Source organism: Hakea prostrata, chromosome 7 (genome assembly GCF_041222555.1).
Source record: "Hakea prostrata isolate BN-2017 chromosome 7, UWA_Hpros_2, whole genome shotgun sequence".
Taxonomy (NCBI): Eukaryota; Viridiplantae; Streptophyta; class Magnoliopsida; order Proteales; family Proteaceae; genus Hakea; species Hakea prostrata.
The window spans coordinates 64,359,801-64,375,106 of record NC_142606.1 but is presented as its reverse complement, the minus strand read 5'-3'; the positions used below and the strand labels follow the sequence as shown (position 1 = coordinate 64,375,106).

Here is a 15,306-nt window from a genome sequence, read left to right as displayed (position 1 = left end):
GATAAACTTCTACCTGCATGTGTCCATCGATTCAAGATGTATGCATCAGGAATATTCTTGATATCAAGAATTTCAAACACTTTCAAAGCATGACGACATAGAATGCCAAATGACTCAAGCTTCTTATAGCTACATTCATTAACAAAATTATTTGGATTGCATTTAACATGATACTCCTTATCTGACTTCCATAGACCAACCACATATTCATGGCACTCTATATTTTCATCCCGATGCTTTATTTGGCATATATGCATCCAATCATGCTCATATTGAAAGAGATTAAATATGTTGGGAGTGTACACTAGTGTTGCTTGACACATAATAGGTGAGTGCATATGGTTGTTCCTTGGACTCTTGTTTCTCGCATCAAATTCACCTTTCAATTCATTTTCACGCTTTGATTGAACAATCATTGCAAAGCGATTCAAGAAACTTTCAATGTCCATGGTACACTTAGTATAATCTTTCATGTCAGCATTTAAGCTTTCACTCATCTGTGTACTTCGCATTTCTCTTGTGAACGTATACTTCATTTAACATCTCACCCATTTGTGCTTCAGTTTATAAGCACGATCCAACCATGAACCATCTCCAACCACATACTTAGTGCCAAGAAGTTTGCCCATGCAATTTCAAAATCTACTTCATCCTCATACTCATACATACACTGCTGCACATGTGGTACCACTGAGTTCCTTAAATGTTTCATTGCATTTTGCATTAGATGCCAAGTACACAAACTATGATGTGATCCAGTAGAAACCTCAGAGATTGCCTTCGATATGACGGCATCTTGATCTGTAAAAATTGTTTTGGATTCTTTATTTTTGTGAGTCTCAAAGAAAGTATTGAATAACCATTTGAACAATTCTGCCGTCTCATTATACAAAAGTGCTGCTCCAAATATAATTGTTCCTTTATGATGATTGAACCCAGTGAAAACACCAAAAGGTCTATTTTCCTTGTTTGTACAAAATGTTGTGTCAAATGTAACAACATCACCAAAGATTGCATAATCGATTACCATCTTTGCATCAGCCCAAAATATATTTGTGATTAGTTCATCCATGTCCAATTGCACCTCATAGGTAAATCCTTCATTACGCTTAACTTGATTTTGAAAATATCAAAGCATACACCCTACTTCACCATAACGTAACTGCCCCTTACGTCATTTGACGTTCAAATAATTATAATGATCTACAACTGTGTACCCAAGGTTATGACTTCTACTGACTTGTGCACCCATATATTGAATCATATTCTTGGTTTTAATTCCAGATTCATCCGCCAACTCAATTTCACGGGCCTGCACATCTGAGATTTTCCGTTGTGACTGCATAAAGTGAGCGGTGTTTGGGGTGTGCAACTCGTGATTAAGAGCTTCAACAAAATCATAACATTCATATTTAATATTTCCCAAAAGCTTGATTCCCATGCGAGCCTCACATTTGGTTTTTGTCTCTACTCTAGGGTTTTTAATTGTGGGTCTGTCATGCTTATCTTCTCCCCTGCAACCACTTTTAGAACAAGTAAACGTCCTAGATGTTATCTTCAAACTATCTCATCTGCTCTTGTGTGCATATTGTCTCCAAATGCTAAACCCCAGTGTGCAACTATACATATTATAGAAATGATATGCATCCTCTTCAGAATCAAATTGCATGCCAATCTTAGGCTTACTTTCATCAACTATATCCATTCTGCAATGAACATGACCACAATTATTATGGCTAAAGAAAAAAAAAACATCACAACATATATTTGAAAACCAAAACAAAACCATTGAAACAAGTTAATGCCAAACCAAAGCTCACAAGTCATAGAGGATTAGTATCATGTGTTTGTTTTTAGATTCTAGCATATTAACAAGAAATGAAATCAAGTAAATTCTCAAATCCACTGAAACAAGTTAATGCCAAACCATTATTAAAAATCTTTAGTTAAGAACTCAATGAAACAGTTCATGAAAGTCTATATAGTGAACGTCACTTCAACAGAAATGATAAGAACATCAACCCAACTATTTAGAAGTAAATTTTTCTAACTAGAGCTTCCCCCCCCCCCCCCCCATCAAAAAAATATAAAAAAAATTCAACCTTATTTAATGCTCATAAGTTTGTTTTCTTTTTCCTTCTTCCTTAAGAGTCACCATTTAAGATGTGGGATTTTGGTCAATCGATGATAATCACGTGCCTTCCAAAATAATAATTAGTGGCATACTTTGACAATAACTAATAGTAAAAAATTTGTGGCCTTTAACTCCTATTCAACCTTTTTGCCCTCGTGCATTTCAACCTCAACGGCCATAAAAAAAAAAAAGAAAAAAAGAAACTCAAGTGCATGATTCATTTATGTGTAATTAAGGCAGATCCACCACATGAATAGTACAAAATCCCATCATAAAGTAAATGCATCCCCAGAGACCCACTTTGTAGAAAACATTATTTTTGTTTACTTTTCCAACCTAAAGCCTAAGTTTAATAATGGTTGCACTAGAAACACTTGATGCCAAGTACCAAAGAAAACCTAGTGTAAAAGAATTGAAACAAATATGATGATGTGGAAAGTGAGTTTCTGAGTATATCAAAGAAAAATGGGGGACTGAAGAGATCGAAGAAATCTAGATTTCAAAGGGCATAAGAAGTCATTAAGAAAATATGCAACATAATTTCAGTAGACATTCTCATTCAGTCAGTATAATCATAATCGATTTTACATATCGTAAAAACATCTAATGATGAAAATAACAATATATTAAGTTGTTAGCATTTGGGGGATCAGTTGCTCCTTTATTTCCCCCCCCCCCCTTCTTGTTCATTTCGCTGTGTTTCTTCTTTACTTTAATACAATTATTTATTAATCCCAAAAAAAAAAAAAAAAAAAAAAAAACTATATATTAAGATCAGAAGAGCCATAGATTTTCATTACTAGTAAAATGAGGTAGGTGTGAACAAGATCAAATGAAATTGGCAAAAAGTGGAACAAAATCAACAAAAATTATATTAACAACAATTGTTGTGGGACCAAATTCCTTTCTCCATTTCTCTTTTTTTAGGGGTTTTATTTTTTAGGGGGGGGGGGGAGTGTTTGATAGTTCACCTTAAATGGCTTCCACTTGCAAAACAGTAAATACTGGAAAATTCTTTTTGTAGTGTCCCACATATGTTTGTTAGACCACTCTACTTCCAACTAAATAACCCCATTGGCTTTACCATTCATCTTTCCGTCTCACCTTCCTTCATTTGAAAGATGAAATTGTTATGTTTACCCTGTAGCTCAGGTATAACTTAGCAGCATTGGAGGTGTCTCAAAAGACACAATTACCTTAAATTGTCCAGGGGCTGAGCTATTCAGAATCCCCACTGTTAAGAGGGATCATGTGTTTTGGCCACAACTTTTTCCAAAGTGGAAACAAAATTACATTTCATTACTTATTTTTCTCCACTGTTCGCTATGTAATTTCTTGTACAAACAAGATACCAAGTTAAGTACTCATCTTGCTATGGGCAAATCTAGTGCCAAAGGCTTCCACACAAGCGAGCCCAAGGGGCGGCAGTTTTCCTACATAGCCTTACCCCATTAATTTTTTGCTGAAAGACTATTTTGATGAACCAACCTCAGGCTACAATTGAGGCCCACTAACCATTGCGCCAAGGCCGCCCCTACCAAGTTATCTTGTTGCATTCATCTGGGGGAAAAGGATACCTTTTAGATAGTTAAGTTTTAAAGCAAAGATAAGGGGTCCCTGATGTCTAGGATTTTTTATATCTAAGCATTCCACTGCTTCTTTATAATTTATTAAAAAAACATTTACTTTATATTTGGAAGTTCTAACAAAATCCAGTAGAAGGTTTGATATGTCCATTAAATAGGGATGCTTTTTGAGAAATGCTGGATTGGTTTGAATAAATTAATTCTTCCACCATTTCACTCTTCACCGATTATGTTTGCTGATTCAGTCTTGTTTCCACATAACATAGCTCACAACCATTAAGAAAAATCCCCATCTTTCCAAACACCAATTTCAACAATATAACAATCTTTTGCCTCATTCAAACAAGAAACCCATATAGACACTATGTAGAATCTGGTAACCTTTAGTCTACATGAATACAGTTCAATTCCCCTAAACCTGTACCTACCCCACTAAACAGAGTCCCATCCATCATTTCTGAACAACATAGTGATCGAACCCTAATCCGTCTGTGCCTTTGAGTCTCCACCTTTATCATTGATTGAAATTAAGCCTAAAGCAATGAACCGTCAATATTTGCCACTAGTTAAACACCAAAACCTTGTTATTTAGAAACATCTGGACCTCCAAACCCAAATCGAGGTTAGTCTCTAGCATCCTATTAACCAACTCAATGAAACGTGAAGCACTGGGTCTCTAAATCCAACCTTACCTAGTCTTCTTGAGTTTCACCATATCTCAACTATTGAGTTTCACCTGACTCAAACCTCTCTTGATCAGTTCTACTTCATCCAATCTACCTTGTAATACTTATCGATTCCAACTCTAAACACAATCTACCTTGTAACCACTGTAGTCTCCAATAGAATTAAACTCTTTCTCTGATGTATATAAACACAACTTGTAACGTGAAAACAATCAAGTAAATTACTTCAACAACAAACGCAAGTCTTTTATGGTATCAGAGCATAGGTTTTGAGATTTTTTGTTTTGAAGTAAATTGCACGGTCTTGATCTTGGTAGACTTGTCCTCCATCAAAATAGCCTCAAAATACCGCTCCATGTGCCATAAGAAGTTGTCAACCTCACGAGCATCTCTTGTTCCCTCGAACGCTTAGGGCTTTGGCACCTCCACCCTTGGTGCTTCACTCTTGTCTTTTATGTTACACTCATTTTTTATGAGGTGATATCGCTTTTAACATAGATACAACTTCTCTGTATCTTGGTACTAAGACTGTTGGTGGTTTGGCACATTGCAGTGGTCCGGGTCCGAATAGTTTTACAGGCTCAGTGTTGAACAAACATGTCTGTGATAGGCTGAAATATGGATTTCAAGTTATGATGCCGTGCACCAAGAATGAAGATATTGTATTTGCTGAGGATAAATTTGACAAGTGGTATAACGCAATAATTCAGTTCTGCAAGTCGGTTGATATTTCTTCCTTTGGTTGCGACACTGCGTCTAAAAGGATCTTTCGAAACATTTAAAGAAGAGTTTTCCCGTTAATGTATCACCTCATCTGAATGAGTTTGCATGCAATATGGATGCTTGGGTTTCAGCATGGAGTGACGCTAACAGGGTGTTAGAGTTGCCGGTCTTATCGGTTAAAGCTGCTGGTGGTAATACCGTTGAAAAGTTGCCGAATTTACCGGTTGAAGAAGAGTCGCCGGTCTTACTGATTGAATAAGAGTTGCCGTAGTGTAGTGTGAATCTGGTTTTAGTTCAATGTTAGACTCACATGTGAAGTCAATTTTTGTGTAATTTTGAATAGTAAATGTTTTTTGGTTTTTTCTTGACGTTGTTACATAATGTACTCTAGATTACAAGGGTGAAAAACAAAAATTTCCCAAGTACATCTGGGTGCTCATCGATTAGCAGCTCTTTAAACCATGCAAACCATTTTATAAAATTTGTGTTTGGTAAAAAATAAAAAAATAAAAATTGCACGATCTTGATCTTGATCTTGGTAGAAGTCTTTTATGGTAAAGTTTTGAGATTTTTTTTTTTTGAAGTAAATTGCACGGTCTTGATCTTGGTAGACTCGTCCTCCATCGACGTAGCCTCGAAATACCACTCCATGTGCCATAGGAAGTTGTCAACCTACCGAGATCTTTTGTTCCCTGGAACGCTTTGGGCTTTGGCACCTACATCCTTGATGCTTCACTCTTGTCTTTTATGTTACACTCATCTTTTATGAGGTGATATCGCTTTTAACATAGATACATCTTCCTGTATCTTGGTACTACGACTATTGGTGGTTTGGCACATTGAAGTGGTCAGGGTCCAAATAGTTTTACACGCTCATTGTTGAGCAAACTTGTCTGTGATAGGCTGAAATAGGATTTCAAGTTATGATGCCGTGCACCAAGATGAAAATATTGTGTTCGCTAAGGATAAATTTGACAAGTGGTATAACGCAATAATTCAGTTATGCAAGTCGGTTGATATTTCTTCCTTTGGTTGCGACACTGGCTCAGACTGCTACAAGGATCTTTCGAAACATTTAAAGAAGCGTTTTCCCGTTAATGTATCACCTCATCTGAATGAATTTGCATGCAATATGGATGCTTGGGTTTCAGCGTGGAGTGACGTTAACGAGGTGTTAGAGTTGCCGGTCTTATCGGTTAAAGTTGCTGGTGGTAATATTGTTGAAGATTGTTGGACTTACCGGTTGAAGAACAGTCGCCGGTCTTACTGGTTGAAGAAGAGTCGCCGGTCTTACCGGTTGAAGAAAAGTTGCCGTAGTGTAGCGTGAATCTGGTTTTTAGTTCAATGTTAGATTCATATGTGAAGTCAATTTTTGTGTAATTTCGAATAGTATATGTTTTTTGGTTTTTTCTTGACGTTGTTACATAATGTACTCCAGATTACAAGGGTGAAAAACGAAATTTCCCAAGTACATCTGGGTGTTCATTGATTAGCATCTCCTTAAACCATGCGAACCATTTTATAAAATTTGTGTTGGGTAAAAAAAATTGCACGGTCTTGATCTTGGTAGAAGTCTTTAATGATATCAAAACAAAGGTTTTGAGATATATATTTTTTTAAATAAATTGCACGGTCTTGATCTTGGTAGCCTCGTCCTCCATCGACGTAGCCTCGAAATACCATTCCATGTGCCATAGGAAGATGTCAACCTCCCGAGATCTCTTGTTCCCTCGAACGCTTTGGGCTTTGGCACCTCCACCCTTGGTGCTTCACTCTTGTCTTTTATGTTACACTCACCTTTTATGAGGTGATATCGCTTTTAACATAGATACAACTTCTCTGTATCTTGGTACTAAGACTGTTGGTGATATGGCACATTGCAATGGTCCGGGTCCGAATAGTTTTACAGGCTCATTGTTGAGCAAACTTGTCTGTGATAGGATGAAATATGGATTTCAAGTTATGATGCCGTGCAACAAGAATGAAGATATTGTGTTCGCTGAGGATAAATTTGACAAGTGGTATAACGCAATAATTCAGTTCTGCAAGTCGGTTGATATTTCTTCCTTTGGTTACGACACTACTTCTGACTGCTACAAGGATATTTCGAAACAACTAAAGAAACGTTTTCCCGTTAATGTATTACCTCATCTGAATGAGTTTGCATGCAATATGGATACTTGGGTTTCAGCGTTGTGTGACGCTAACAGGGTGTTAGAGTTGCAGGTCTTATCGGTTAAAGTTGTTGGTGGTAATACTGTTGAAGAGTTGCCGGATTTACCAGTTGAAGAAGAGTCGTCGGTCTTACTGGTTGAAGAAGAGTCGCCGATCTTACAGGTAAAAGAAGAGTTGCCGTAGTGTAGTGTGAATCTGGTGTTTGGTTCAATGTTAGACTCATATGTGAAATCAATTTTTGTGTAATTTCGAATAGTATATGTTATTTGGTTTTTTCTTGACGTTGTTACAAAATGTACTCCAGATTACAACGGTGAAAAACGAAATTTCCCAAGTACATCTGGGTGTTCATCGATTAGCAGCTCTTTAAACCATGCGAACCATTTTATAAAATTTGTGTTTGGTAAAAAAATATTGTACGGTCTTGATCTTGGTAGAAGTCTTTTATGGTATCATAGCTAAGGTTTTGAGATTTTTTTTTGAAGTAAATTGCACGGTCTTGATCTTGGTAGACTCGTCCTCTATCTACGTAGCCTCGAAATACCACTCCATGTGCCATAGGAAGATGTCAACCTCCCGAGATCTCTTGTTCCCTCGAACGCTTTGGGCTTTGACACCTCCACCCTTGGTGCTTCACTCTTGTCTTTTATGTTACACTCATCTTTTATGAGGTGATATCGCTTTTAACATAGATACAACTTCTCTGTATCTTGGTACTAATACTGTTGGTGGTTTGGCACATTGCAGTGGTCCGGGTCCGGATAGTTTTACAGGCTCATTGTTGAGAAAACTTGTCTGTGATAGGCTGAAATATGGATTTCAAGTTATGATGCCGTGCACCAAAAATGAAGATATTGTGTTCGCTGAGTATAAATTTGACAAGTGGTATAACGCAATAATTCAGTTCTACAAGTTGTTTGATATTTCTTCCTCTGGTTGCGACACTGCTTCTGACTGCTACAAGGATCTTTCGAAACATTTAAAGAAGCGTTTTCCCGTTAATGTATCACCTCATTTGAATGAGTTTGCATGCAATATGGATGTTTGGGTTTCAGCGTGGAGTGACGCTAACAGGGTGTTATAGTTGCCGATCTTATCGGTTAAAGCTACTGGTGGTAATATGGTTGAAGATTTGCCGGAATTACCTGTTGAAGAAGAGTCGCCGGCCTTACTGGTTGAAGAAGAGTCGTCTATCTTACTGGTTGAAAAAGAGTCGCCGGTCTTACCGATTGAAGAAGAGTTGCCGTAGTGTAGTGTGAATCCGGTTTTTGGTTCAATGTTAGACTCATATGTGAAGTCAATTTTTGTGTAATTTCGAATAGTATATGTTTTTGGGTTTTTTCTTGACGTTGTTACATAATGTACTTCAGATTACAAGGGTGAAAATTGAAATTTCCCAAGTACATCTGGGTGTTCAACGATTAGCAGCTTTTTAAATCATGCGAACCATTTTATAAAATTTGTGTTTGGTAAAAATAATTGCACGGTCTTGATCTTAGTAGAAGTCTTTTATGATATTAGAGCTAAGGTTTTGAGATATTTTTCTTTTGAAGTAAATTGCACGGTGTTGATCTTGGTAGACTCGTCCTCCATCGACGTAGCCTCGAAATGCCACTCCATGTGTGCCATAGGAAGTTATCAACCTCCCGAGATCTCTTGTTCCCTCGAACGCTTTGGGCTTTGGCACCTCCACCCTTGGTGCTTCACTCTTGTCTTTTATGTTACACTCATCTTTTATGAGGTGATATCGTTTTTAACATAGATACAATTGATCTGCATCTTGGTACTAAGACTGTTGGTGGTTTTGCAAATTGCAGTGGTCCGGGTCAGGATAGTTTTACAGGCTCATTGATGAGCGAACTTGTCTGTGATAGGCTGAAATAGGGATTTCAAGTTATGATGCCGTACACCAATAAAGAAGATATTGTGTTCGCTGAGGATAAATTTGACAAGTGGTATAACACAATAATTCAGTTCTGCAAGTCGCTTGATATTTCTTCCTCTGGTTGCGACACTGCTTCTGACTGCTACAAGGATCTTTCGAAACATTTAAAGAAGTGTTTTCCCGTTAATGTATCACCTCATCTGAATGAGTTTGCATGCAATATGGATATTAGGTTTCAGCGTGGAGTGACGCTAACGGGGTGTTCGAGGTCCCGGTCTTATCAGTTAAAGCTACTGGTGGTAATACTGTTGAAGAGTTGCCGGACTTACCGGTTGAAGAAGAGTCGCCGATCTTACTGGTTGAAGAAGAGTCGTCGGTCTTACCGGTTGAAGAAGAGTTGCCGTAGTGTAGTGTGAATCTGGTTTTTGGTTCAATGTTAGATTCATATGTGAAGTCAATTTTTGTGTAATTTCGAATAGTATATGTTTTTTTGTTTTTTTTTACGTTGTTACATAATGTACTTCAGATTACAAGGGTGAAAAACGAAATTTCCCAAGTACATCTAGGTGTTCATCGATTAGCAACTCTTTAAACCATGCGAACCGTTTTATAAAATTTGTGTTTGGTAAAAAAATTGCACGGTCTTGATCTTGGTAGAAGTCTTTTATGGTATCGAGCTAAGGTTTTGAGATTTTTTTTTTTTTTAAAGTAAATATCACGGTTTTGATCTTGGTAGACTCGTCCTTCATCGACGTAGCCTTGAAATACCACTCCATGTGTGACATAGAAAGTTATCAACCTCTCGAGATCTCTTGTTCCCTCGAACACTTTGGGCTTTGGCACCTCCACCCTTGGTGCTTCACTATTGTCTTTTATGTTACACTCATCTTTTATGAGGTGATATCGCTTTTAACATAGATAAAATTGCTCTGTATCTTGGAACTAAGACTGTCGATGGTTTGGCAAATTACAGTGGTCCGGATCCGGATAGTTTTACAGGCTCATTGTTGAGCAAACTTGTCTGTAGTAGGCTGAAATATGGATTTCAAGTAATGATGCCTTGCACCAATAATGAAGATATTGTGTTCGCTAAAGATAAATTTGACAAGTGGTATAATGCAATAATTCAGTTCTGCAAGTTGGTTGATATTTCTTCCTCTAGTTGCGACACTGCTTCAAACTGTTACAAGGATCTTTCGAAACATTTAAAGAGGCGTTTTCCCGTTAATGTTTCACCTCATCTGAATGAGTTTGCATGCAATATGGATGCTTGGGTTTCAGCGTGGAGTGACGTTAACGGGGTGTTAGAGTTGCCGGTTTTATTGGTTAAAGCTGCTTGTGGTAATACCGTTGAAGAGTTGCCAGACTTACCGGTTGAAGAAGAGTCGCCGGTCTTACTGGTTGAAGAAGAGTCGCCGGTCTTACCGGTTGAAGAAGAGTTGCCCTAGTGTAGTGTGAATCTGTTTTTTGGTTCAATGTTAGACTCATATGTGAAGTCAATTTTTGTGTAATTTCGAGTAGTATATGTTATTTGGTTTTTTCTTGACGTTGTTACATAATGTACTCCAGATTACAAGGGTGTAAATCGAAGTTTCCCAAGTACATCTTGGTGTTCATCGATTAGCAGCTCTTTAAACCATGCGAACCATTTTATAAAATTTGTGTTTGGTAAAAAATATTGCACGGTCTTGATCTTGGTAGAAGCCTTTCATGGTATCAGAGCTAAGGTTTTGAGATATATATTTTTTTTTAAGTAAATTGCACGGTCTTGATTTTGGTAGAAGCCTTTTATGGTATCAGAGCTAAGGTTTTGAGATATTTTTTTTGAAGTAAATTGCACGGTCTTGATCTTGGTAGACTCGTCCTCCATCAACGTTGTCTCGAAATACCATTTCATGTGTCATAAGAAATTGTCAACCTCCCGAGATCTCTTGTTCCCTCGAATGCTTTGGGCTTTGGCACCTCCACCCTTGGTGCTTCAATCTTGTCTTTTATGTTAAACTCATCTTTTATGAGGTGATATCGATTTTAACAAAGAAGCTGTAAGAGCTTCTTTGTATCTTGGTACTAAGACTGCTGTTGGTTTGGCACATTGCAGTGGTCTGGGTCCGGATAGTTTTACAAGCTCATTGTTGAGCAACATTGTCTGTGATAGGCTGAAATATGGATTTCAAGTTATGATGCCGTGCACCAAGAATGAAGATATTGTGTTCGCTGAGGATAAATTTGACAAGTGGTATAATGCAATAATTCAGTTTTGCAAGTCGGTTGATATTTTCTCCTCTGGTTGCGACACTGTTTCAAAATGTTACAAGGATCTTTCGAAACATTTAAAGAAGCGTTTTCCCGTTAATGTATCACCTCATCTGAATGAGTTTGCATGTAATATGGATGCTTGGGTTTCAGTGTGGAGTGACGCTAACGGGGTGTTAGAGTTGTTGGTCTTACCGGTTGAAGCTGCTTGTGGTAATACCGTTGAAGAGTTGCTGGATTTACCGGTTGAAGAAGAGTCGCTAGTCTTACCGGTTGAAGAAGAGTTGCCGTAGTGTAGTGTGAATCTGGTTTTTGGTTCAATGTTAGACTCATATGTGAAGTCAATTTTTGTGTAATTTCGAATAGTATATGTTTTTTGGTTTTTTTTTTTTTACGTTGTTGAATAATCTACTCCAGATTACAAGGGTGAAAAACGAAATTTCAAAAGTACATCTGGGTGTTCACTGATTAGCAGCTCTTTAAACCATGCGAATCATTTTATAAAATTGTGTTTGGTAAAAAAAAAAATTATCACTGGGTCTCTAAATCCAACCTTACTCAGTCTTCTTGTGTTTCACCTTATCTCAACTATTGAATTTCACCTGACTCAAACCTCTCTTGATCAGTTCTACTTCATCCAATCTACCTTGTAACACTTATCGATTCCAACTCTAAACACAATCTACCTTGTAACCACTGTAGTCTCGAATAGAGTTAAACTCTTTCTTTGATGTATATAAACACAACTTGTAACGTGAAAACAATCAAGTAAATTACTTCAACAAAAGAAGCAAGCCTTTTATCATCGAGCCACCTGGGCTAATTTTTTTTTCTCTGTTTCTTTTCCATGTCGACTTCTTCCACTTCCGCTGTTCTCCATGGCTGCCAATCTACTACAGCTCTTCAGTCTCCCTTAAATCCTCTATCCAACATCACCAATTTGGTTTCCATCAAACTTGATCGCCAAAACTATCTCTTATGGCGTTCCCAATTTTTACTTATACTTCGTGCCACAAAGATGTATGGATATCTCGACGGATCTATTGCCTGCCCAACAGAGACGATTCCTCTTTCTTCTGATCCTGTTGTCCAAACTAGAAACCCAGCTTATGATGAATGGGCTCTTGGTTATCAGCTTCTTCTCAGCTGGATCAATGCAACGTTGACGGAACTTGTGTTGGCACAAGTTGTTGGCCTTCAGACCTCTGCTGCTGTTTGGAATGCCCTTGAGCGATTATTTTCATCTCAGTCACGCGCTCGAATCATGCAATTGCGTTATCAGTTACAAACACTCAAGAAAGGATCTCTTTCTATAGCAGATTATTTCAACCGTATGAAGAGCATCACATACTCTCTTGCTGCTGCCTCCCACGCTGTTTCTGACAGCGACCTTGTTTTATATGTTCTTGGCAGACTTGGTGCTGGTTTTGAATCCTTCGTTACTGCCGTCATGACTCGAACAGATCCTGTATCCTCAGATGAACTTCTCAATCTTCTCACCAGCCATGAGTTACATCATGCCCAGTTTCATCCAATCTCTGAGCCCTCAACTATGGCTCTTCTTACCAACAAATCTGTCTCGCAGCATCCTCAAGGTCAGCACTCTTATCATTCAAACAGTCACCCCAATGAGATGCAGGCTGCACCTTCATTCAATCGTGGTCGTAACCGTGGCAGGGGGCGCACACCCCCCCAAGGAAGTAGACCACCTAATCAACCTAGTGGTCTAATTGTATGCCAAATATGCAACACTCCAGGACATATTGCTTTGATTGTTACAATCGGTTGAAACTTGCATATCAAGGTCGTCAACCCTCTAAGCAACTTGCTGCCTACAATGCTGAAGTGTCGACATGGTACCAGATTCTGGCGCTACTCATCATATCACCAATGACTTATCCAATTTAAGTCTCCATTCTGACTACTCTGGTTCCCTACAGTAATGGTTGGTGATGGCACAGGTTTGAAAAATGTACACACTGGTTCCCATCAATTACCTAATTCTTTAAAGCTGCATAATATTTTGCATGTTCCAACCATTTCCAAAAATCTTTTATCTTTGTTTCAATTTAGTAAGGATAACAACTGTTTTTTTGAATTCTATCCTTCTTGTTTTCTTGTAAAGGATCTGAGCACAGGGAAGGTTCTACTTCAAGGGCCAACGCATAATGGTCTCTATAATGATTGCTTACCCAGTTCTCACTCAAAGCAACCACAGTCTATCTCTAATCCCGTTGTCTGCTTAGGTGAACGAGTTTCCTCCAACATTTGGCATCATCGTCTAGGCCATCCTGCACCACCAATACTTCATCATGTTCTCCGCCATCACCGATTTCCTTGCACTTCGGCTTCACAAACTAAAATTTGTTCTTCTTGTCAATGTGGCAAGAGCAAGCAATTACCATTTTCTAGTTCAAATTTTGTTAGTCAGAAACCTTTTGATTTAATATTTATGGATGTTTGGGGTCCTGCTCCGGTTATTTCTGCCTATGGTTATCGTTATTATTTACTCATTCTTGATCATTTTTCTAAATATACATGGCTCTTTCCTTTATTTTCTAAGAATGAAGTTTCTTCAATTTTCTTGACTTTTGCAAAAATGGTTGAAACGTAATTTAATGCACGCATAAAGAATATTTAAACTGATTGTGGAACTGAGTTTGTAAATATCACCTTGCGTCATTTCCTTCAGTCTCATGGAATTTTACATCGACTTTCTTGTCCTTATACTCCTCAACAAGTGGGTCAGGTTGAGCGCAAACATCAACATGTAGTCAAAACTGGATTGGCTTTACTCTCTTATGCAGGCGCTCCTAAAGAATTATGGGTCGATGCTTTTCAAACTGTTGTTTACCAATTCAATCGGCTCCCATCTCGCACTACAAAAATGTGTACTCGTTATGAAATTCTTTTTGCAAGATGCCCTAACTAACAATTTCAGCGAGTGTTTGGATGTGCTTCATATCCATATTTGAGGCCATATCACAGTGATAAATTGGAATATTGAAGTGCACAATGCATTTTTATTGGGTATAGCTTAAATCATCATGGTTATCGGTATTATAACCCCACTAATGGAAAAATTTATACTTCACGGCATGTTGTATTTGATGAGCAGACATTCCCATTTCGATCCAAGCGACAACCCCTAACATTGGTTACTAGAGAACTTGGGCTTAATCGGGTTCAACTTGGCACCACTTCAATTCCCATCCCTTTGCCCCAACCCCACTCACCCTTTGTAGGTCCCTCTGCTGTTAATTCTTCACCACCAACTATACCAACATCCCTACCTCCTACCCCACCCACAAATACAACCAATCATGCAGTACCTCCCAACTCTACAAATGCACTTAGTTCTACCCACATTCCATCTTCTAACACCATTCCCTCATCCACCATTGCTTCTGAACCAACCACAACCACCACCAACACCCATTCCATGATTACTCGGTCAAAGGATGGAACAAGGAAAGCCAAGGTGCTATGTGCTTCAAATTATCCTCTTATAATGGCCTTGAATGCATCTGTACCGGCAGCACCAAGTTGTTTTTCAGAGGCAAATAAATCCCCAGATTGGCGTCTTGCAATGTCCACAAAATTTACTGCTCTTCCTCGTAATGGGACGTGGTCTCTTGTCCCACGAAAGCCAACATATAATGTGGTAGGGTGCAAATGGGTATATTGTGTCAAACAAAAATCTGATGGCACCATTGATTGATTCAAGGCACGCCTAGTGGTGGTTGGTTTGACAACCAGCTTGTTGATGAAAACCCTTTGCCATTAGTATGACATTTTCACAATATTATTTGTATGGTGAACAACCAAAAGAAGAAATTCATAAGGTCCAGCGCAGGCTAAAAC

General features: G+C 38.3%; 1 protein-coding gene across 1 annotated transcript; it reads right to left on the bottom strand.

The window, feature by feature from the left end:
- Window positions 1-1,174: 1,174 nt before the first annotated feature.
- On the bottom strand, window positions 1,175-1,705 carry LOC149011684 (uncharacterized). Its single transcript, XM_089162726.1, has 2 exons — window positions 1,626-1,705; window positions 1,175-1,514 (listed from the first exon to the last, which is right to left on the bottom strand). Exons 1-2 carry the CDS (start codon window positions 1,703-1,705, stop codon window positions 1,175-1,177), a joined length of 420 nt encoding a protein of 139 aa, XP_089018852.1.
- Between the last annotated feature and the right edge of the window lie 13,601 nt (window positions 1,706-15,306).

What these genes read in the sequence shown, in the direction of transcription:
- LOC149011684 (XM_089162726.1), bottom strand. Translation starts at nt 1,705, where the DNA reads ATGGATATAGTTGATGAAAGTAAGCCTAAGATTGGCATGCAATTTGAT. An exon ending in GCATATCATTTCTATAATAT is followed by an intron (nt 1,515 to 1,625) that starts GTATAGTTGCAC and finishes AAGTGGTTGCAG; the next exon opens with GGGAGAAGATAAGCATGACA.